We start from the raw sequence: 25,622 nt of genomic DNA on the forward strand, positions 1-25,622 counted from the left end.
ATTAATGAAATAGGCAAATGGGATCTTTGATAACCCCTTTCTGATATCTCTTGTATCTGTTCTTCCTTCCATGGCAAGTACTTCTTTTTAAAAAAACTTCCTTCTTTTTAAAATAATTTTTACTTTTTTTTCTTTACACAAATGGAGCACAACTTTTCATTTCTCTGGTTATATATGATATAGTTACTGGCACCCAAACAGACATGTACAGAATAGAGGACACAGAGACAAACACAAATAAAATACAGTTATCTCATACTAGACAAAGGTGCCAAAAACATACATTGGAGAAAAGATAAACTCTTCAACAAATGGTGCTGGGGAAACTGGAAATCCATATGCAACAAAATGAAATTAAACCTCTGTCTTTCACCAAAACTCACCTCAAAGTGAATCAAAGACCTAGGAATTAGGCCAGAGACTCTGCAACTAATAGAAAAAAAAAAAAAAAACAGGCCCAAATCTTCATCATGTTGGATTAGGCCCTGACTTCTTTAACAAGACTCCTAAAGCACAAAAAGTAAAATCAAGAATAAATATATGGGATGGATTCAAACTAAAAAGCTTCTTCTCAGCAAAATAAGCAATTAATGAAGTGAAGAGACAGTCTACAGAATGGGAGCAAATTTTTACCACATGCTCATCAGATAGAGCAATTATCTCTGATATATAAAGAACTCAAAAAACTTAACACCAAAAAAAAAAAAAACAGTAATAAATGGGCTAAGGATATGAGCAAATACTTCACAGAAGAAGATGCACAATTGGTCAACAGATTTATGACAAAGTGTTCAACATCTTTAGCAATTAGAGAAATGTAAATCAAAACTACTCTAAGATTTCATCTCACTCCAATCAGAATGGCAATTATTAAAAAATCAAATAATAATTATTGCTGGTGAGGATGTGGGGAAAAAGATACACTGATTCATTGCTGGTAGGATTGCAAAATGGCACATTGCAAAATGGCACAACCACTTTGGGGTAGTGTAGAGATACTTTAGAAAACTTAGAATGGAACCACCATTTGACCCAGCTAGCCCACTCCTTGGTCTATACCCAAAGTAGGTCACTTTAATCATTTTCTTCCAGGACCAGGAATCCACTGTCAAAAATAAATCCTCCTGAACTTGACTTCCCTCAATCCTGGAAAGAAATCTGTATCTTGAATGACATCACAGTGATGCATCCCATCACCTTCAAATACAGTTTCCTTTGTTATATTCATGTGAGAATTTTTAGGAGAAAGTTTCATTGAAGATCCTTCATCAGAAGTTTGCAATGGAAGTTAAAGTTTATTCTAACTAGAATATGAATTTTCTCCTTCAGGAATGCCTCAGAGCCTGTTAGAATTTAGCCTTAAAAAGAATGAGGCAATATAAGAGCAATGACCCTTTTTGGGAACCTGTGCCCCATTCTGACCTCTCATCAAAAGACTTGGGTGGGGCTTGTTTAAAAATAGCTTCCACGCTTCCACGTAAAGCCTGGTCAATGTAGAGAGTCTCAGAGATCAAGCTGAGGGCAAGGTGTTGGGAACAACACCACACCTGAGATTTGTCTCTCACTATGGGCAAAGACAAGCTTCTTCATTTATGTTTGGTGTTACTTCTTGTCTTGTTTTCTGCCAATGACTCAGACTCTGCAGAACCGTAAGTCTCACTGAAGTCTCAAGACTCTATATCAGTCTTTCCCTTTTATCTTTACTTTGCCTTTCCTATTAAATGCTACCTTTCCACTCATTAAGGTACCTTTAAGTCAGAGAAGATTATCTTGGTAAACCCATTTTTTTCTTTCACGTATTCTCAACTCTTGAAATCACTTCTTTCCAGTGGACCAATCATCATAAATACAAGAAGTAGTCACTAGGAAGCACAATTTGAAACCTCATACTCTACTTTCTCATGAAGGTTCTTTTGGACAGAGGGCATTGAACATAAAAATATCAGGGTGTATAGTGGGGTGCAACTTAACTCACACTGTAGGTCAGATTTGTACAGAAAGGACAGCTCCTTTATTATTTAATCATTTATCAAGTCTTCATGAAAAGCCCCCAATTATTGGTCAATGGGAAAAAAATAAATTTAGTCCTATCCAATTTTAAATTTGATGAAATACAATAATTGCATTTTGCTCTCTCCCTAGTTCCTTCTCCAAGATAGTGTTTAGAGGGTTATAGTCTCTATAACCTTCTGGAGGAGAAGAGGGACAGAGTGCTTGGCCTCAGAGTTCTCTGTCTCTTTTTGCACTGTTAATCTGATTTCTTTTTGCCTGCTAGCATGTACTGTTAGTCACTAGACAGCTGGTTTCTCTCTTTGATCAAGATGTAAAAGTCCTCTGGTTGACTCTGTCTCACTTCAGCTCTTTCACCTCCCATTGAACCCCAACGTTCTACTGCATTCTACATTCAGTAAAGTCACTATGATTCCAAAATAGCTTAGGCTGCACAGTCAGTGTGCTCTTTTTTGCAGTTGAGGCTCATCTGGGGTCCCTGGCCTAAACCAAGCTACATTTACATTCTTCAGAGAATGGTGGGAATTCTTGGATCTGATAAGAAGACATACACACTGAGGTGTCCTTGGGAGGTTAAACTTCTAACCCTCCTTTGCCTACACGCACTGTACTGCCAGATGACTTTGGTGAAGCTACATTTCAGACCTATAGAGGGCAACCTCCAGAGTTCAAAATTGGTAGAGAGGTAAGAGGACCCTCCATCTGTTGTTACCTTATTCATCTTGCACAGTTGGCCCTGTTCAGGCCAAAGTATGGGAAGCAGGAATTAGTACTCTGATCAACTAACTTTTCTGTCTTCCTTAGGCTTCTTTTTTGCACAATTTTTCATCAACCAATACAGGTGAATTTCTCTCCCAACATTCCTCTACTTCATCTGCAACTGCAGATACATCAACTCCCACTGCTCCCCATCCAGACAGTATTTGATTATAGGTAGAGGTTACTTGGTGTTCTGAGTGCAGGTTGAATGAATAAAGCAAGAGGTATTTATTGGGTTCAGAAATACAAAGCAGTTTGTATCCTCAAATGCAGTCTACACTACACAGGATTATCCCATCCATTGAAAATCATTATGCCCACCTTTTAGCAAATAGCAGTAAATCTAGTTATCATAAACAGAAGGGGATTTTTCTCTACACAGTGAAGAAATCCTTATCTCTCCAGAGTTAGACTTTGATGTGAGAATTGAGAGAGTCAAAGAGACAAAGTATCTGTTTCCCTCTTCTAGGGACAGTAAGATTCCAGGAGACTAAAGTTTCAAAAAAACAGGAGAAAATAGTAAATTAAAAGTTATCAGTTTAATATTTACAAAATTTAGCTCCTACTCCAAAGGCAAATATTTAAAATGCAAACATTCATGGTTGAGTAATATATTGAAACACTGCAGTTGCTAATTGCAGGTGAAATCTTGGGCAAATTACTCAACCTCAGTGGGTCCCAACTTCAGTATCTACTAGATTGAATATTAACCAAACCCTTATGAAATAGTTGTTTAAAATATCAACTATGTATATAATTAAATTTTAAGTTGTTATCAAGTAGGCTTAAAATTTTTAAAAAATAGTATATTGAGTCAATTATACACTTATGTCTCCTTTCCTACTGAGATCAAATAACTAGAGGAAAAAGCTGGATGGGAAGGCAAAAAATAATGTTTATCATGTATCAGATCCTTGAAAGAACAGTACACAAGATCTCAGAAAATTCAGGTGCCAGGGAAGAGTTAGATGAGAAGGACAAGTTGAATGACCATGGGTAAGTTATGTAATTACCATGACCTTCTCTTTTTTATAATAAAAACTTAGTATGTCATGCAAAAAAAATATGAGATTTACATTATTTAAGAGTGACCCTAAAAATTCATGACATATTTTTTCCAAGAAATTCTTCAAAACACATAAAGAAAGATTGATGTGTAGGAGTAGACCACCTGGAGAATGAGGAAACAAACTTCACTTCTGTATTCCACAAATCAAATACCTTTGGTATTCTCCCCTCCAACAAAGTAATATTAGGATTCTTGTACCAAGTTTCCTATTTTAAAAAAAAATTAAGATATGAGTTCATGTTGATGATGTATGGGCAAAAGTAGTACAAGATATAAGAAAATAATAGTTCTTAATTGCAAATTAGCTACAGAATCACCATCTTATTGCTCTTGGTTTATTGACTCTTGGTACAGAACCAATTACAGCTATAAATACTATTGTTCTGGAAAACATAGAAGACAATGCTTATTATTATAGGTTTTTCTCTGATTTAACCTCTTACCTTCCCAGACATTATATGGTGCTGGTCCCCTCCCTTCTCCACACTGTGACCCCTGAGAAGGCCTGCCTCCTTCTTAGCCACTTGAATGAGACAGTAACTATAAGTGCTTCTCTGGAGTCTCTAAGGGAAAACAGAAGCCTCTTTACTGACCTGGTGGTGGAGAAGGACTTATTCCATTGCATCTCCTTCACTGTGAGTACTGCTAGAGTACTGGCTGCAATGCCTGTCTCAATGAATTCTGCTAGTCCTGGTGATAGGAACCTGGTGTTCAATCCCAAGTAATCACTTTAAGAATGTTGTTAGGTCTTCCACAAAGACCATAGACTGTAACTTCTCAGCTACAAAGCATGCATCTTCCACTAGAGTAGGGGGGAAATATTTTCTAAATGCCAAAGTTCAGTTTAATTCCTAAACAAAAATCCTGTTGCCCACAAAAATAGTATAACATGGAGGAGTTTTCCAGTTTTGACATATAATTTTCTCTGAAAGAGTCAGGATTGGACATTGCCTAGGAGCAGATTATACAAAGATAATTTTGCATTCAGTGCATTTTTTTCTTGTGATGTATGTTAGATGTCATCTGAATGTTTCAATCCTGCAAAATTCTCCAAGCAAACATCCAGTACCTCTTTGAGGTTGACTAATGGGTCATGCTCAGTTCTTATATTCTCCCATATTTTTTTTCAGGACAAGGAATATTCATAGACTCAGTTAAAAGAAATGTGTTTTAACACCTAGAAGTCTATATCAGTCAACTTCTTGTTCTGTGATCAAAATGCCAGATGACAGTTTAGAGAAGGAAAAGTTTATTTGGCTCATGGTTTCAGACATAGCGACCATAGTTGGCTGACACCATTGTTCTGGGAATGAGGTGAGACAGGACATCATGGCAAAAGAGTGTGGCAGAACAAAGCTACTCTCCTTGTAGCATCTGGGAAGCAGAGAAAGACAGAGACAGAAAGAGATAGAGAGGCAGAGGAGTCAGGGACAAGACATAGTCACCAAGGGTACACCTCGAAGGACCTATATTCTCTAGCCATGCCCATTCAGTAGTTCATTCAAATTATTAATTCATCAAGTGGATTAATCCAGTTATGAGATTACAGTTCTCATAATCTAATCTATTTGAGTTCTGCTGATGGCTGCTCTTATTAATTTCCCCTATTTCTTATGTTAATGTCTTTGTTCCTGTATCCAGAGAAACCGTCTTTTCTACCAAGCTGCTTTTAAGCTAAAGAACAGATAGAAATAATAATGAAGAACTCAGAAGGAATGGGTGTAGAGTTCCTCAATTATAAAATATTTGTTTTTTAGCTCCCAAGGATTTTATCTTCTTCAGAGGTTGGATTCCTCACTATTCAAATAAAGGGACCTACACAAGATTTCAGGAAGAAGAACACAGTGCTGGTGAAGAATGCTCAAAGTCTGGTCTTTGTCCAGACCGACAAACCCATCTATAAACCTGGCCAGACAGGTATGTAAGGAAATTTCCTCAGCCAGGGCAACACTGAGAAGGAAGGGCCACTCCCCTGCAGGTTTTCCAGCCAAAGTCATCATCATCTAATCCTTTATCTTCTTGACTAATAACCCAAATCATCTACTTTTCTGGGTATGAATCTTACAAGATAATTTGTTTTTTAGTGAGATTTCGTATTGTCTCCCTGGATGAAAATTTTCACCCCCAAAACGAACTGGTAAGCATCCTATGTCTATGAAATGGGAATGTAGGGAGAGGCAGATGGGACTACTCTTCCAAAACCAGGCAGGAAGGTCCAAGAAGAGCAAGATGATGAAAGATATTCCCTTTGTAACCTGACTCCAGCCTCACCACAATTCTAGAGTCTCATATAGGACAAAGTTGAGGGGCAGGAGATGAAGAAGTCTTTTCTCTTTAACAGTAATTAATCAATCTGATAATAGCTACATTTAATTGCTCTGAATATACTGCAATAAGGATAATGAATTATTAATAATATATTTAATACATATATTAGAAAATATATACAATATAGAGTTGGATGTGCTTACTAAACATCACTTGCTCCAACTGGCCTTCAACATATGACAAAATAACAAAGCTATTTTTTTTTTACATTTTTTAATTGACACAGTAATCGTACATATTTAGGAAGCACAGGATAATAATTTGATACATGTATACAATATGTAATCACCAAATCATAGAAATTAGCATTTCCATCTTATTTAGCATTTATTATTTCTTTGAACGCTTCTCTTCTAGTAGAAGTAATAGTCTTGGTTTGCTTTTAATCAAATAATTCTGGAAATTCTCTTCCTACTGGGTCTAAGTCAAAATGACATATAAATCTATGAATATACTTCTCTTGTGAAAGTAAATACTATAGTCATATCTTCATTAGGAGGATGTAAGTATTCAAATGATATTATTAAATAATATTTTTCAGGGAAATAGCAACACATAGTAATAACCACATTACTTCTTTCCTGTTTTCCTATAGATTCCACTGATATACCTTGAGGTAAGCATCTCAAAGGAAGTTAGTATTTTGATGTGTTAGAAAGTTCAAATATTCCTCCTCCCTGAAGCCCAATTTATTGTATTTTATCTTCCTTCTACATTTGTCTTTCCAAAAGGCAACGCTAATTACCACCCTCAAAATTATTGGTAATGTTCAAGGACCATCATAACTTAATGTTATCACTCCCTATGCTTCTTGCTTTTCTTTAGAACCCAAAAAGAAATAGAATTGCACAGTGGCAGAGTCTCAAGTTAGAAAGTGGCCTGAGTCAACTCTCCTTTCCCCTCTCATCAGAGCCCATTCAGGGCTCCTACAAAGTGGTGGTACAGAAAGAATCAGGTGGAACAGCAGAGCACTCCTTCACTGTGGAGGAATTTGGTATGGATAATATAAGTGGGAAAGGGCAGGACTTTTCTGGTACATAAAATATGCATTCACTTAAATCATTTAAATTTTCCATAGGTATGTTGAACTTGAATTAAAGACAGTTAAACCTATCTCTAAAGAAAGCCATCAAGATTATATAAACAAAGTCAAAAGGGTTTGTAAAATCATTTCAGTATTCTTTGAAAAATATGAAAATTCTTACCTAAATACAACTATCATCATCTGTTAGTGTCATTAAAATCTACTGTGGTTAGAGTCTGTTTTAACTGGTTCTGCATGGATTGTTAAATCTTGCCATCTTAAAGTTAGTGCGTTGAAAAATTCATATAACATTTCAGAGTACCATTTGAAGGAAAATTATAGACATGTCAAAAATGTTTGCATTTCCAGTAAATGTTCACCAGCCTCTCTTTTTATCATTATCTCTATTGACAGTGCTTCCCAAATTTGAGGTCAAAGTTCAAGTTCCAAAGATAATCAGTATCTTGGATGAAAAAGTGGAAATAACAGTATGTGGAATGTGAGTTGTTTTATCTACATTGTCATAATTGGCCTCAATTCTAAATAATTATTTATCTAAGTATAGATAATAAATTTAGTTTCCCTCAGCACTTTTATAATAGTAGTCCACTGACTTCCCTTTGAGTACTTATTAATAAAATCACAAATATAGAAAAGAAAAAAGACGCCCTTAATCATTATTTAGCTTTCCATCATTTGTATCATATTTTTTTGCTTTAATATTTTAGATTAAATTAGAGGTCACAAAATTTTCCCCAAATACATACCTCTAAAAAAATAGAGGTATTTTCCCATTTACAACATACCATTATTACACCAGCAAAATTTAAAGTATTTTTCAATATTAGTTATAAACTTATACTCAAATCCTCAAATTTTTCTGAATGTGTCTAGAGGTAAGTGTTTACACATTGTTTTGGCAATTTTAACTCATAAGCACTCTTTGTTTCAACTCTCTATGATGGAAATTTTCAATCAAGTGCAAAAGTTAACAGAAAAGTAAAATGAAACCTCATGTGTCTGGTACCTACTAAAAAAAATATGAAATTCTCCATATTTTAACTCCATTTACTCTCTCTATAGTACTTTTATTTTGCTTTAATATTTTTAATATTAATATTTTAATTTTGCTTTAATAATTTAAAGCAAACCATAGAAACCTATAAATATCTTAATATCTTAAAATTTGTAGCCTTGTTTCTCCCTATGGCACTAATTTATTGAAGAGTAAAGGCCTGTTAGATCCTAAACATTTCACTGGCTGGAACTGCCTTCTTGCTTCTCATGGAACACTGAATTAATTATGTTTAATCTCTCCACTGGGCAATTTTAAGAAAATACTTTAATGATTAACATAGATTCTTTGGTACAGTGATGGAACTAATTATCTAATAGCCTCAAATAATAATTCTCTAAGAATTTTCTACTCTAGGATATTTTACTTTCTCCTTTTCTTCATGTATATACCATAATTACTAATCCTGACATGGATCAAGAAGGAGGAGGCTCTAATGAGACTGACTGAAAACATAATAGAAAAGATCATAGGTCAAAACTACTGGGCAGAAGCCAATAATTAGAATTCTAACAAAGTGACTTACACATAAAATAAATGATCTAGTGACTGATATTATGACTATAAGGATAACAGGTTGAAATAAGCAATAATGAGAACACTACCAGTGACACTATTTTATTGAGGTGTGCTATTTTTCTGAACCTCCATTCTTTCTTTTTTCTTTTTTTTTTTTCTGAGCCTCAATTCTTTCTTCCTTTTTCTTGGAAATTGGACCTAAGGACATTTAACCAATGAGCCACAGCCCCAGGCCTATTTATTTATTTAAACACAAGTTGTCATTAGGTTACTTAGGGCCTTACTAAATTGCTGAGACTGGCTTTGAACTTGCAATCCTCCTGCCTCAGCCTTCCATGTTGCTGGGATTACAGGCATGCCCCACCAGGACCAGCTGAGCCCCAATTTTTAAGTAGCAAATTGAGGGAGTGAACAAGATAAAGATCCCTTTCACTTTTATCTTTTGTGAAATCAGATAACTCGAGTTTTTTTTAGCCTTGAGAATAAAACTCATTCTGGCAAATAAGCAATAGCAGAGGGAGCAGGCTGGATAAAGAAATATGACCGCCTAACTATTATAAGGCTTGTGGAGGGTTGGTAGTGGGAAATGCAGGTGGCCTTTCTCAATTCCTGATTTGTTTCTCACGTGATAGATACACCTATGGGAAACCAGTCCCAGGACTTGCAACTGTGAGCATGTGCAGAAAACTATTTCATCATGGTAATTGTTACAAGCAAGAGTTCTGTGAGGAATTCAGTCAGCCGGTTAGTATTCAGTGTTCTTTCTTGGTACTATCACCATTTCAGCCAGGAGGACACTCTATTTTACAAGCTAGAAGGAGAATAATATGACAAACTTGTCCCAAAATATCCCTTATCCAAAACAGAACTTTCTATTCTTAGTCAATAAGATTCATTGAAAAATTAACCTTAGAGATTACAAAGCAGAAATGAATATGAAGTTCCTGAAGGTCAATTAACAATTTAACCCAAAAAAGTTTCCTTGGCATTAGAAAGAAAATAAATTTAGTGACTATGCATCTTAATCAGCTTGACATTTATTGTCTTTGTGTTCTCAGCTCAACAGTGATGGCTGCATCACCCAACAAGTAAAAACCAACTTGATTCAGATTAAAAGTTCGGGCTACGAAATGAAACTCAGAGTGGAAGCCAAGATCAGAGAAGAGGGAACAGGTTTGAGTACTAAATGAATATGGGAGATAAAATACTAAACATTGATTTATTTCTCATAACAAAATGAGGTTAAGAAAAGTTGACATAGGAAGGAATTTTTAGGACTAAAGTAACTTTCAAGAGTATTTACTCTTTTCTGTATATTTTTCAGACCTGATATTCACTGGAAATGGGACCAGTGAAATCACAAACATTGCCACCAAACTCAAGTTTGTGAAAGTGGACTCACACTTTAGACGAGGAATCCCCTTTTCTGGACAGGTACAGAGTATCTCACAAGTAGGCAAAATTTCCTGTTGATATAAGTCCAGGGCCCAGTGATGTAATCCATACTTGATTAGTTATTAATTAGTCAATATGACCAAAGTCATGAAACCCAAAACTAGAACTTCCCTTTGTAAATATCACTGATGAAATGTACAAATCTAGAGTAAAGTACTCACCCAGCTAGCATTGGAACTTTCAGTTTCTCACAAGTGACTCCCAGTTTATGGCTGCCAGTGCCTTCTTCGTAACTGTTCTTCTACTTAGAAATAGGTGAATAAACAGTTCAAATTTTAGGTATAGGTATTATTATATCATGCATTTCGTAGTCATTATTGTATTGTTTTAATATGTAAGATATATACTTTAAGAATAATAAATCAAGGCAAATACTGATTTTATTTATATTAAGGATTGATTTCATTGGTTTTATAATTATTTAATTTTCCTCAAAGAGAAATGTTTTCATGTGGGTTTCCATAGCTGATTATTTCAGGAGATAATAGTAATGTTACTGACCAATATTTCTGGAATAAATGTGTCAGATATCTTCTAATATATTTTAAGTGGATTACTTTACTTAATCTTCACTGCTTCATATGAAGGAGGCACTACTGCTAGCCCCAGTGGGAAGCTGAAGCACAGAGAAATGCTTTGTTCAGGGAGGAGGAGAGTGAGCACAGCCAAACACTCTAGCCTCCTGCTAAATGAAAAGGGGAAAGCAGCCCTTGTAAGTTGATTCCTATAATTTTGGCACTAGATGTAATTACTAAATTATTAAATATCAAATGTAATTACTAAAAAACCTCTGACTAGTAACATAATTTAAAAAATAATAAAACCTCCCTGATCTTAAAGGAATACTAAGGAGTTTCAAAAATAAACCAGTTATGGAAGCACCCGAGGAGCCCAAATGGAAGAAAAGCCTCATAGTAAACTTAGTTACAGCATTAAAGGCATATGTGCACATGAGTTCTGTTCTCTTTGTTATCACTATAAATTATTAGATACTTTTTCTTCTTTAGGTGCTTCTGGTGGATGGGAAAGGTATTCCCATTCCCAATAAATTGATCTTCATCTCTGCAAGTGAAGCCAATTATCTTAACAATGCAACTACCAATGAACAGGGTCTTGTAGAGTTTTCAATCAATACCACTAACATCTTAACCAACAAACTTTTTATTACGGTAAGTACCACAATAAATAAACCCTCTGAGGACAAAGAGAGAGAAATAACATTAGTAACAATGAAATATTCAGAGCAAACATTGCATTTGAAAGAAATATGAAGTCCAGACTTCAAGGTTAGATATTTGAGGATAATTGAATTTCATGAAAAATAATTAAGGCATTAGAAAAGGTTATTATAGGAGTGACTGATAATTTCATTAGTATTATTTGTAAAATTTTATATACTGTGTAAATAAAAATCTTATTTGATTTGGGTCCTGAATAATATCAGCTGCTTCACTTATTAATGAAATTTATGTTATATATTTTCACATCTACTTAGGTATTTTGTAAAGTGATCATGAATACACACACACCTAGTATATAGTATCTAATGATGATGATCAAAAGATTTCTACAACTAAAAGTTTTCTTGCTTGTTATCATAAACAAAAGTGGTAAAAGACTACAATTTGTTTATTCTAGCTTAGATAAAGAGTATTTAAATTATTTCTAATTCCCAATATTCCTGCTAATTAAATTTAAAAATATGTGATGATGTTAAATGTTTTCCATGTAATGGATACCTGCTCCTCCTTAGGACCAAAAAGATAAATAAGCAGAGTCCCTACACTTAAAATAGTTGAAATATCCATAAAGTTAACAGACCTGTAAATTATTAGTATAATGTATGTAAGTATAATAGTTTTTAAACAAATAGAAATTTTATTATGGGATCAAATAGATTAGTCTGTAAAATATGTCAAATAAATTTAGGAAAAAAATTTATGCACCAAGAAAAGAGCTAAGGAGCAGTGACTTTTTAGGGAATATGGAATTATGTGCTAAACATCTGCAAGGTTTAAAGTTCCAGGAACTACATAGGCCTTAAAAGTTGGAAATCATAATAATGAAAAGAAGTATGAATGCAAATTTTCTGAGGATTATTTATAAGCAATTTTTAGGTCAGTAAGATAATTTATTACATTTATATATAATTTCAATAAAGCAATTTACAAAAGATTTCAGTTACCTTATGATTCTCTTTTCTGTTTGGATGATTTATACTTTCCATTTGAATATCATTATTCCTCTAGCTCTGAAAAGTAGAAGAAAAAAGAAAAACAAAATGTCAAAGCAGTGATAAGTCAGCAGAATCAGGACAAAGGAGACAAGTCTGTGGATGACTTCTTTTTAATATCTTCAACATAGGGATACTGACAACTCTGGTATTTAATAGTCAGCAGACACATAGTTTTAACTATTCATTTCGATAAGAAGCTAAGTAAGAATTTCAAGATAATTTTGTCTCTTTGCTTTTCTGTTGTATCAGGTCATCCACCAGCAACCTAACACATGTTTTAACTATATGTGGATCCAAGAAGAACACCAGGGAGCTCAGCATACTGCAAGTCATGTTTTCTCCTTAAGTGGGAGTTACCTTTACCTGGAGCCTGTGGCTGGTACCCTGCCCTGTGGCCAAACACAGAATATCAAGGCACACTATATACTGGATGGACAAGCCATGGGAACGCTCAAAGAACTCATTTTCTATTACCTGGTAAGAATAAGGCAGTGGAATGTATTCTGGTCTTATCAGTAGACAGAAGTGGCCAATGGGTCCAAGAATGTCATAATAAATTACTTGTGCACCACAAGTAATTCTCATCCATGCTCCCTTGACTCTTACTTTTTATCAGGTTGATTCCCTCCAGCAGACTCAACAAACCAAAGTGGGTCAAGGTCAAAGATGTCAAGTCTCTTTTCTGTTGATTTTTCATTTCAGATCATGGCTAAGGGAAGCATAGTCAGATCAGGGACCCATGCTCTGTCTGTGGAGTCAGGAGACAGTGAGTACCCTCAAACCCATCTCCCCATTTGTTCATTAACACATTTATTCTTACCCCTCAGTGACAGTTCACAAATGGAGAAATTATTTTTATTATTCCCTCACAACAAGAAGAAAGACAATAAGAAAAATATAGAAATTCCTTATGATTCTTTGGTGTCTTTTTAAATGGTCAATAGACACGCTTGACTCCCTACTGTAGATCAGACACTCTTTTCCCCCTATAGCTTTATTGAGGTAAAAATGAGGTACAATAAAATGCACATGTTTGAAGTATGCAATTTGATCAATTTTGACATGTATGTAACCAATACAATCAATATAAAAAAGCATTTCCATTACTTCTTTTTAATTTGAAATCATGCAGTGTGTACCCTTCATGATTTATTACATTAGAAATCAATCACCTTAAGATATATAGAAACCCACCCCCACGTGTCAACTATTTCAAAATTAAATGGCATTTATAAGTATCTAGAGGTAAGAAAGCACAAGAAAAGTAAATAAAAAGTGCTTTGAATTAAGTGATAATTAAAGCTTAAAATATCAGGATCTTTGTGATGAAAGAGTACTCAGATGAACATTTATAACAAAGTACTCATATCAGAAAGAAGCCAGAATAACAATAAAATTACTTTCAAATTATGTAGTAGGAAGGAAAAAATAAAGAGTAAGAACAAAAATACATGAAATAGAAAAGAAATAATACAAATAAAATTTGATAAAAATCTAATCAATAAAAAGAGCACAAAAATTAATATCAATGGAAAGGGAGCTATCAAAATAACCCTTATGGATGTTAGAAATATATTAATATAATATTACAATTGTGTGCCAATGTATGTGATAACTTACTTATAACATGGTCTATATTAAAGACGGATCTGTGTGCTGCTGAGAAGAAAGTGTATTCTGTCATTGATGGATAAAATATTCTATAATGTCTGTTAAGTCTAAATTATCAATTGTATGTTTTACTTCTATAGCTTCTTTATTTAGTTTTGTTTGGAAGATCTATACAGTGACAGAGGCATGTTAAAATTACCCAATATTATTGTGTTGTGGTCTATTTGATTCTTGAAATTGGGAAGGGTTTGTTTGATGTACGTAGATGCTCCATTGTTTGGGACATAAACATTATGATTATGATGTCTTATTGATGCATGATTCCCTTAACACAGTATGAAATGGCTTTCTTTGTCCCTTATTTACTTTGGCTTAAAGTCCACTTTACCTGATATGAGGATAGAAACCCCTGCTTGTTTAGGTGATCCAAGTGAGTGATATGTTTTTTTCCCATCCTTTCACCTTCAATCTATGGATGTCTTTGCTTATGAGATGAGTCTCTTGGAGACAGCATATTTTTGGGTCTTGTTTTTTAATCCAATTACCCAGTCTGTGTCTTTTTATTGATGAGTTTAGGCCATTAACATTCAGAGTTATTATTGAGACATGGTTTGTATTCCTGGTCATTTTGCTTTTTAACTTGACTTGGTTTCTCCTTTGATTTGACGTTTCCTTTAGTGTAGTTTCTTCCTTTGCAGATTTTCATTGTTGATTTTCATTTCCTCCTCATGGAATACTTTGCCAAGAATGTTCTGTAGTGTTGGCTTTCTTGCTGTAATTTCTTTTTAACTTTTGTTTATCATGGAAGGTTTTTATTTCATCTTAAAATCTGAAGCTTAATTTTCCTGAATATAGGATTATTGGTTGACATTCATTTTCTCTCCAGAGCTTGGTATATGTTATTCCAGAACCTCCTAGCTTTGAGGGTCTGGGTTGAGAAATCAGCTAGGATCTGACTGGGTTTCTCCCCTATACATAATCTGATATTTTTCTCTCACAGCCTTTTAAATTATATTCTTATTCTGTATGTTAAGCATTTTCATTATAATATGCCTTGGTGTAGGTCTGTTGTATTTTTGTACATTTGGAGTCCTGTAAGCCTCTTATATTTGATTTTCCATTTCATTCTTTAGGTTTGGGAAAATTTCTGTTATTATTTTATTGAAAAGATTGTGCATTCTTTTGGTTTGTATCTCCATGCCTTCATCTATCTGGTAAATCTTAAATTTTGTCTTTTCATGTTATCCCCTGGTTCTTGGAAGTTCTGTTCATAAGTTTTTAACATCTTTTCTCCATGGTAAACTCTATTTTCAAGATTACATATTTTGTCTTCATTGTCTGAGGGTTCCGTCTTCCAAGTGGTCTAGTCTGTTGGTGATGCTTTCTATTAAATTTTTAATTTGGTTTATTGTTTCCTTCATTTTAAGGATTTCTGCTCATTTTTTTCCCCAGAATCTCCACCTATTTATTGAGGAGGTACAATTCATGTATTTTCTCTCTCATTTCATTTCTTATACTGTCCTTTACTTAGCAAATCAGTTTAACTATGTACATTCTAATCTCCTTCTTTGACATTTCATCCACTGTGATGTTGATGGATTCTGTTACTGGAGTATCTAGGTTTGTTTGGGGTGATTTGTTCCCTTGCTTTTTCACATTGTTTGTGTGTTTAATGCCTCAGATTTATACTGTTAGATGGGTAGAGTTTCTATCCTTTGGGCTTAAATGGTGTCTTTGAAGGTTTCTCGTACCTCACTGTTTAGAGGAAGACAAATAATAAGAACCACCAATGCAAACAACTTACAACATTAAACCAAATAGTTCCTACTATGACATCTACAATGTTAATTATCATAATAAACATAAATGATATGATCAGTTACTGCCTACAATAAAAACAGCAAGTTTGCAAAAGGATTTATAATTTCAAATGATGGACAGAGAGAGAACAGAAATGATATAGGATGGGATGATTATGAGGGAGGAAGAGAGAGGAAGAAGTAAAAAATTAAAGGAAGAATGAAAGAGACAATATAGAGATTGGCTGTTAGCAGAAGAAAGGAGAGATTCAAGGAGAAAAAAACATATAAATTAAAAAACAGGAGAAAAAACATAAATTAAAAATTTTAAAAATAAAAAATAGAAGAATACAAAACAAAACTATACCAATCAAACACTCTAGTTCACAAAAAAACTAATCCATAAAAAATGACTAGCTTCAAAAATGCTAGAAATGGGAATGTCCATTTACCATCAAGGTCACAATTAAACAGAGAAAAAGAATTTTTTAAAAAATCATGTGAAAAGTTAAAGAATTCTTTCCGTTGGAGTTCAAAAAGATTCTCAGTTTCTCTTCTCAGCAGTTTTAGGTGGGGGCACCCAGAGTGTGATGTTCCACCCTTTAGATTGCTGGAATGACAGTGATAATCCCACAGGTAGAATTCCTGGAGGCATAGTTTAGGCTTAGGTGAGATCTAGGCTCTTTGCTGAATGCCAACTGTTCTGGGGATTTTAAATCAGTGCACCTCTAGTGTCCACTACTTGCTGGTCCATGTTGGAAGACTCTATCCCAGGGTTCTCTCCTGGGTTCCACCCATGTGGTCGGGGGACCCAATTCTTGCATTGGTGGTTGTCACCTTCAGATCCCACATTTCCTGGTCTTGGGTTCAGTCTTCAAACACTTGTGCCCCTGCCTTCATAGTTTCCAGCCATTGGATGGGGAAAGGTAGAGCTGGGTGGATTTTCACAACCAATTGTCCCTGGTGTAAATTTCTCTCCACATTTGATTTTTTTTCTGGTCACTTAAGCACACTCTATGCCATGCAGTGTGTGTTTACGGGTCTGTAATTGGGGCCAAACTCAAATTTGCCAGGAATCAGCCCCCTCAGCTGCTGGTCCCCACACAGGGGCTGCAAAATGGATCCTTCCTTTGTCCTCTGCACATTGCCTGGAGAGATGGAGGCTTCTTTTCCCACATATGGATATTGTGCAGCAAGTCTTTCAGATTTGCTGGGCAACGTCCTTGATCTCTAAATGCCCCATACCAAGATACTCCTCAGGCCTCCCTAAAAATGTGGGTTCCTTTAACTCCTTTATCCCTCCACCATGCTCAGGAGGGACCACTCTGGCTGGTGTTTCGTGTCTGGCTGCTGGTGCTTCAGACCGTGCTGCTGGGGATTTCATCCTTATTTTATTACATCTGACCTCCTGAGTCCTGATCTGCTTTGAATGCCCAGTTTTAAATTCCATAAAAGTCCCCCACTTTTTTTGTTTGCCCAACTCGCAGAGAAAGCTGCCTGTCTGCTTTCTTGGTTTCAATCCATGCAGCAGCCAAGAAAATGACTGCCTCTATTCCACCATCTTGAAAACCCCTCAGATACTCTTTTAAGGTAACTAGTTTATTCACTTTAGTTCATCTCTTCTATTTGACAGTAAAATAAAAACCTTTTAAAGTCTAAGTTCTTCCTGAATAAGTTGGGAGAAGGGAACCATGGTTGTTTTCTATTCTAATTTAATCCATGTGAAGGATTAGACCACTGAAGAGAAAACCCACGAACATTGTAGTAATTAAATTTTAACCTAAGGCAAATATTTTGCCAACCTACACCTCACCGCTTAGCTAAATTTAATGACTATTTGAATTTGTTCTGTGTCTAACATTTTCTTTCATTTTTATGATTCCTCTTCCTACCAATTTGGAAAATAAAATCGATTATTATCAAATCAATTATTTATTAGAAAACAATTGTAATTGTATGTTTTAATTGTTATTACTTATGCAATTGCTCTCCATAAAGAATCATTAAAAACCCTCTCTTAATTAAAGAACAAATTTGTTCACCACTTGTTTAACTTTGACTCTTTTTTTGATCAACTTGGATTGGCTCCCATTGTTATCTTTTTTTTTAATAAAATCTGGATGTTTTTTATTGCAGAAATGTCATTCAAAGAACTTTAGAAAACATGTTCAATTAATTAGCTATTATGATCAGGTATCTATGAAAACAGTTATAAATCAGTACTCAATATATGCAATCATTTGCCCATTTCACAATAATAGTTGCTAGAAGTTTCTGCTTTAAAAGGAAATATGAGGGCAAAAAGCAAATCTAGTTCAGGGGTTTATTGTAATATATGTAGGAGAAAATTTGTAGAAACTTAAAGCAAAATAAAATAAAGATAAGGATAAAAAACAGATCCAGGTGGGAATAAGGGATTACAATAGGAAAAAGAAACAATTCTACACATCTGAAGATGAAGCCTATCTTATGTGTTAGCAGCAACATTTGTTGTCCTCTTGTTAAGATAATAATTTGCAGAACTATTTAATATATATTATCAATAATATACATTATTATGAGTTTTCCCTATATTTTCTAGCACTATTCTTCTTTTTCTTTTTTATTGATTTTATTTTTTTAAATACATGGCAGTGGAGTGCATTACAATTCTTATTAAACATATATAGCACATTTTTTCATATCTCTGTATATAAAGTATGTTCATACCAATTCATGTCTTATATACATGTACTTTGGATAATAATATCTATCACATTCCACCATCATTGCTAACCCCCTGCCCCCTCCCTTCTCCTCCCACCCCTCTGCCCTATCTAGAGTTCATCTATTCCTCCCATGCTCTCCCTCCTTACCCCATTATGGGTCAGTCACCTTATATCAGAGAAAACATTCAACATTTGGTTTTTTGGGATTGGCTAGCTTCATTTAGTATTATTTTCTCCAACACCATCCATTTACCTGCAAATGCCATGATTTTATTCTCTTTTATTGCAGAGTAATATTCCATTGTGTATATATGCCACATTTTTTTATCCATTCATCTACTGAAGGGCATCTAGGTTGGTTCCACAGTTTAGCTATTGTGAATTATGCTGCTATAAACATTGATGTGGCTGTGTCCCTGTAGTATGCTGTTTTAAAGTCCTTTGGGTATAGATGGAGGAGAGGGATAGCTGGGTCAAATGGGGGTTCCATTCCCAGTTTTCCAAGGAATCTCCATACTGCCTTCCATATTGGCTGCACCAATTTGCAGTTCCACCAGCAATGTATGAGTGTGCCTTTTTCCCCCCACATCCTTGCCAACATTTATCGTTGTTTGTCTTCATAATATTTGCCATTCTTACTGGAGTGAGATGATATCTTAGAGTAGTTTTGATTTGCATTTCTCTAATTTTATTTTTTATTTTGCTAGAGATAATGAACATTTCTTCATATATTTGTTGATTGATTGTATATCCTCTTCTGAGAAGTATCTGTTCATATCCTTGGCCCATTTGTTGATTGGTTTATTTGTTTTTTGGTGCTTAGCTTTTTGAGTTCTTTACATACCCTAGAAATTAGTGCTCTATCTGATGTGTGAGGGGTAAAGATTTGCTCCCAAGATGTAGGCTCTCTACTCACTTCACAGATTGTTTCTTTTGCTGAGAAGAAACTTTTTAGTTTGAGTCCATCGCATTTATTGATTCTTGGTTTTAATTCTTGTGCTATAGGAGTCTTATTAAGGAAGTTGGGGCCTAATCCCACATGATGAAGATTAGGGCCTACTTTTTCTTCTTCTTCTATTTAACACTATTCTGTACAGCATCCAAATTCCTCAAATTTCAGAACTACTTTTGAGTCTGTTTAAAATTCAGAATACAAATTTTAAATAACAAAACCTTCACAAATGTCAGTAATTATGGGGTTAATTTCTTTAAATTATTCTTTGCAAAAAAGATGTCTGTTCTAACTTCTCTTTCTGACCTTATGGCATATCAGTCTACTCTGCTTTCTATGTTTAACTCAAGTGATGGAAGGGCTGAAATTTCACTCCTTTTAGACATGTAATTTATTTCTTTTTCAAGAACAGAACTAAAATTTGATCTGTCCAATTGGACAATAATATGAATGGCACGGCCCTGCCTAAGAGACATCAGAAACTCCATTTCCTCCCAAATTTAGAATTTTGCTGTATAAGCACCTCACAGTAAACAATGTTAAGTTAAAGTAAAGTTTACATAGGGTTGGGAAAAAATCCCTATTATATACAGAGTTAAACAGTTTTTAACTGAGCATCACCAATAGCAGGGCTTTAAGACACTTTTTAAAACAATAAACTTTATCTGTATATAAATTAAGGTATGCAACATGATGTTATAGAATAATGTAGGTAAAAAATGGTGAGTATAGTGATGCAAATTAATATATTACATTATCTCACCTGGTTGCCCGTTTTATTGTGTATGTTCCAAGGGCAGCTACAACCTACTCAGCAGAAATCCCAAATATAGTATAATTTTATTGACTATAATACTCATGTTGTACATTAGACTTTTCATCCTAATATAATACTTTATAAATTTTCCTGAAGGATATTTTTAAACTCTTATAGTCCAAAGGGAAAATCAGTTGTAATTTCTCAACAATTATGACATTCTTGTCCTATGATATTTTGAATTTCAACAATGGCTAGAGACTCTGTTGTTCTATGTGTAGTGTAATTGTACCAAAAATACATAACTGGAGAACTTAGAAGCACAGGACTTTGAAGACTTATAGCTAGGTATCTGGGTACAGAATCTGGAGAAGAGGAATGAAGATATGGAACAAATAACAGATTGTCTTCTTCCCTTTTTTAATATTTATTATTTGGTTGTAGGTGGACACACAATCTTTATTTCATTTTTATGTGGTGCTGAGGATCAAACCCAGTGCCTCATGTGTGCTAGGCGAGCACTCTACACTGAGCCACAACCCCAGCCCCTTCTGTTTTTCTTTTGTGAACCAATATTCCAAACTCTTTGTTATCATTAAACAAATTCCCTGGCTTTTTAAATTTCTTTTATTCAGATAAATGTGGGTCATGAACTCAAGTCAGCATTGAACCATTCAGAAACTAGAAATATTACATCTGGCCTTTTTTTCCTCTTAGTTTGTCTTAAATTTTAATGTGCTTTTCAAAGTGTAACTGAGTACCATTTAACACTTCTGGTAGACAAACATTAATAGGACTTGTAAGAGCTTAAAACTGCAATGAAAAGTCAAATATCTACATTTTCTCTTAGGAAGTCTAATGGCCATGAATTTCTTCATATTCTGAGATTTTTAAAAGTCACATATTTGAAAAATACATGTTATCAATTTTAGCTCTATATTTAAGTTGAAAATCACCTCTAGTCTGAAGTCTAAATAAAATGGTCTCCATTTATCATGCATATGTGGAGCCAAGTTGAAACTATTAATATTTAAGTTGATTTAGGCATCAGGTGGAAAATCAGATGAAGAAAGATGTAAGTGAAAGGAGTTTTGTTAATTTAGTCTACAATTGAAGTCATGAGGGGAGACATCAGCCTATTAATATCACCAAATAACTACAACAATATTTAAAGAGATTAAGCCACTGAATGCATAGACACAGTTCTGAACTGGGTGAAACCAAGCCACAGTTGGTCTAAACCACCACCATGTTTCCCACTCTCTCCATGCTCCAGTGAAAGGCAGTTTTTTCCTGTCCCTCTCTGTGGAATTGGATATTGCTCCCATTGCACGAGTGTTCCTCTTTACCATTTTACCAGATGGAGAAGTTATTGGAGATTCTGAGAATTTTGAGATTGAAAATTGCTTAGCCAACAAGGTAAGTGATTCAATATAAAATGATAAGAACACAAATAAATGATACTACCATCAATTTTACCCCAAAGAAAACTGGGCCCAGAAGAGTGAAGTGAGTTGTTCAGTGGTTCCCAATAAGTTAATGGCAGAGTCAAAACTTCAGGCTTCAACTATAGCACTTTTTAAATTACTACCACATACAATATAATTCATTTTCGTATCAGCTCTATGCTGACACCATTATATGCATATATAAGGTTAAGACTCAGAAGTTCCAAACAGCTGTAGGACAAATAAAAATAACTAGAGACACCTTTAATATACCAGAAGTATTGATGGGCTTCTAAAATTCAAACAAGCTATCTTTGTGATGTCGAATTTAATGTCTTGGGACAAGACTGATATATTGAATAAACCTTTTCTTCATAATAGCTAAGCTATGAAACCAACCTAGGTGTCCTTCAACAGATATATTGATAAAGAAAATGTGATGTGTATGTATTTACATATATATGTGTGTAAACACACACAATAGAATATTACTTATCCATAAAAAAGAATGAAATGATGGCATTTGCCAGTAAATGAATAAAACTGGAGACTATTAGGCTAAGTGAAGTAAGTCAATCTCAAAGGCTGAATGTTCTCTCCGATATGAAAATGAACACACAATGGGGGAGGGTGATAGAAGTTCACTGGATTAGACAAAGGGGAATGAAGAAAAGGAAAGGTAGATGGGAATAGGAAAGACAGAGGAATGAATTGGACATAACTTTCCTACGTTCATATATGAATACACAACCAGTGAAACTCCACATCATATACAATCACAAGAATGGGATCCTAATTAGAATAAATCATACTCTATGAATGTAAAATTTGTCAAAATACACTCTACTGTCATGTACATCTAAAAATAACAACAACAACAAAACCAAACCTTTGGTCAAATTTAACTGATGTGGTTATATTTCAAAGGGTTGGCATTTCTCCAAGGACTCCTATTCCCTGAACATTCTAGAGCCTACCTGAATTAAATAAATATAATTGACAGTGAGAAAAAAATAATAAACTTTTTCAATAAACAATGAGGAAAAGATGTGAAAAGAGGTCCTCAACTGACAGTCCTGACCAGGTCATATAAAGCTGAATGTAAGGATGACTGAAGAAACGCATGTAAAGACGTGATTGAATCAAGAAACTGGCTTTTTTGACCTTTCTTTCAATTTCACAGGTGGATTTGAGCTTCAGTCCAGCACAGACTCTTCCAGCCTCACATGCCCACCTGAGAATCACAGCTTCTCCTCAGTCCCTATGCGCCCTCCGTGCTGTGGACCAAAGTGTGCTGCTCATGAGGCCTGAAGCTGAGCTCTCTGCAGCCTCGGTGAGTGCCAGTCAGAGTTCAGGGATCAGCAAGGACCCTGAAAAGGGCTCCGAGCAAGAGAAGCCTCTATTGAAAGTAAAATGTGATAATAAAGGTACCTCCCACTTGAGTAGTCCTTGACAGTCTCTCCCTGTCCCACACAGGAGTTGTTCTCACTTACTTTTCCAAATCCCAGAAAATAAGTAATAGCCCCATTTTAAGATGACAAGACTAAGAGTTGGAGCAGTTGTGATATTTGTGCAAGACTACCCAGAAGTAAGTGGCGTAAGTGAGATGTGATTCTGAAACTCTGCCTGCAAGTTTTGATTCTTCCTATGGTAGTCTATTCGAAGCTAGTACTTTCAGCATGTATTAAAGGAATTTAGTCTCTTCTCAATATTTCTATTCTTCTATTTCTGTAAGGAATCAAATCTAATGTCTTCATTTTAATGTCTTCAATAATCTTCATGAAAGCTACATTTTGCTAAGATTCCTCACTTATGAGACAGTCATGCTCAAAAAGGAGAATGGATTAATGAGTTGCTAAAAGTATTAGATAATATGACTTCTGTCTAAATAAAATAATTTTGGTCTCAGGAATAAATAAGCTTGCTACAAAATTAATATTTAAAAGCATTAGGGAAGTCATGTACCTTCTAACAGATCCATTCATGTCTCCATGTTCCTTGGGATCTGTGAAAATGCTAATAAGTAATTCACAATTATTTTCAATTTTAAAAAAATGTCCTACTGCATCTTTGTTAACAACACTGATTCACTAAAATTTTGATTTTCTGCTTTTTTCTGTAATTATAATGATTCATGGTATTAACTCCTGACATGTCATGCTTATTTATTTATTATCTTATCATTGTTGTTGGTATTGTTTCAAGCTCTCTATGTGCTGGATCTCTTGCAGGAGCAGAGGAAAAAGAAATAAATGTGTCATAGTCCTTGTTCTTATAGAACTGTCATTATTGAGGGGTAATACCTAAAAGACTATATGTGACTCAGAAAAATGGTTAATACCATTTGGAAGAAATACTGACAAATAAATAGTTTCTCAAAGAACGTTTACCAAAGGAAGGGACATTTTTAGAAACTACATCTCCCAAGTTTTAAATAGAAAACTAGGTTATTTATATTTTGAAAATTTTCAGCATAATGTGAAAAAATTTGTGAGTTCATCATTATCAAAAAGTTATGGTAGACCAGTGTAACTCTTCTTTAGGCACAAGAATGGGATTCTAATTAGAATAATTTATACTCTATGTATGTATAATATGTCAAAATACATTCTACTGTCATATATATCCTAAAAAAAACAAATTTTTTAAAGTCATACTAAATTTTATGGCTTTAACTACCTCATGAATCAACATTTAAAAGGACTGATTAATATGCCTGGAGGGGAATTATTGCTATTTTTCTATATTGGGAGGTAAATCGGTAATATTAAAGTTTATTTTGTGTTTGTTCTAGTTTCTGCTTCATATATATTAATTTTTAAAAAATATTTATGTTTTTTAGTTGTATTTGGACACAATACCTTTATTTTATTTATTTTTTGTGGTGCTGAGGATCAAACCCAGGGCCCAGCTCATGCAAGGCAAACGTTCTACGACTGAGCCACAATCCTAGTCCCTAATATATATGAATTTTAAACCTGTGAAGTAACTATACCAAGTATACTTGTCCTATTTTTATTCATCCAAATTAATGTCCTTCAGCATGAAGCACATAACCAAAGTTCTTCTCTACCTTAGTATTTTAATAGTTCAAAATACTTCCTCATTAAAAAAAAATAACTATCACACTGAAGAGCAGTTATATTTCTCTACTTAATTATAAGAGTTAATCTGGAAAAGGGAATTTTTTTCTCTGAGTGTTTTCTTTGGAAACACACCTAATTTTTTTACACTTCCTATTTATGGTAGTCTATTCTAAGCTATTATTTTCAGCATGTATTAAGGGAATTTAGTCTCTTCTCAATATTTATATTTACCCTGTTTAGTCATATAAATTTAGTGGTTGTTTTCATTGCATACAAAGTTTTGAGTGTATGGAGTTGAGAAGGTATCATAAACATAAATGGAGATTTCAGCTTTTTAAGTTATAGAAATATTGAATCTTACTTTCTTTGAATAATAACTTAGAAAACATTGATCTGTCCAATATAGATAATGCATGCTTACTTAAGTGCCTATTTAATTCTTCTACTGGAAAATAAAGATAAACAGGCAAAGAAGTATAAGCTATTAGCTATCTACTGTTGCATAACACTTTTCCCCAAAACTTAGTGAACGAACACAGTAAACTTCTATTATCTCATGCAGTTTCTGAGAGTCAGGAATTTAGAGCAGCTTATCTAGGTGGCTCTGGCTTGTGATCTGTCATACGATTATGATTAACATGTTGATCAAAGCTGCATTCTTGCAAAGATTGACTGAATTTGGGAGATCTGCTTCCAAGACTGGTTTTTCATGTTACCGTCAGGAGGGCTCAGTTTCTCACCTCAAAGACTTCATATTGCCAGAGATTTCCGGCAGGGCAAGTGATC

General features: G+C 34.4%; 1 protein-coding gene across 1 annotated transcript in view; it reads left to right on the forward strand.

Annotated features, from left to right (window-relative positions):
• The first annotated feature begins 1,534 nt into the window (after positions 1 to 1,534).
• LOC113177575 (pregnancy zone protein-like) overlaps positions 1,535 to 25,622 on the forward strand; it is a 54,043-nt gene continuing 29,955 nt past the window's right edge. The window contains exons 1-15 of the mRNA XM_026382123.2: positions 1,535 to 1,649; positions 4,290 to 4,473; positions 5,596 to 5,755; positions 5,923 to 5,975; positions 6,762 to 6,782; positions 6,992 to 7,160; positions 7,605 to 7,689; positions 9,417 to 9,528; positions 9,843 to 9,957; positions 10,109 to 10,218; positions 11,247 to 11,408; positions 12,725 to 12,952; positions 13,178 to 13,241; positions 21,579 to 21,721; positions 22,934 to 23,083. Of these exons, the coding sequence (XP_026237908.2) occupies positions 1,567 to 1,649; positions 4,290 to 4,473; positions 5,596 to 5,755; positions 5,923 to 5,975; positions 6,762 to 6,782; positions 6,992 to 7,160; positions 7,605 to 7,689; positions 9,417 to 9,528; positions 9,843 to 9,957; positions 10,109 to 10,218; positions 11,247 to 11,408; positions 12,725 to 12,952; positions 13,178 to 13,241; positions 21,579 to 21,721; positions 22,934 to 23,083 (1,839 nt within the window). The 5' untranslated portion in view covers positions 1,535 to 1,566. The remainder of the gene's footprint in view (positions 1,650 to 4,289; positions 4,474 to 5,595; positions 5,756 to 5,922; positions 5,976 to 6,761; positions 6,783 to 6,991; positions 7,161 to 7,604; positions 7,690 to 9,416; positions 9,529 to 9,842; positions 9,958 to 10,108; positions 10,219 to 11,246; positions 11,409 to 12,724; positions 12,953 to 13,177; positions 13,242 to 21,578; positions 21,722 to 22,933; positions 23,084 to 25,622) is intronic.

This window comes from Urocitellus parryii, chromosome 5 (assembly GCF_045843805.1).
Source record: "Urocitellus parryii isolate mUroPar1 chromosome 5, mUroPar1.hap1, whole genome shotgun sequence".
Taxonomy (NCBI): Eukaryota; Metazoa; Chordata; class Mammalia; order Rodentia; family Sciuridae; genus Urocitellus; species Urocitellus parryii.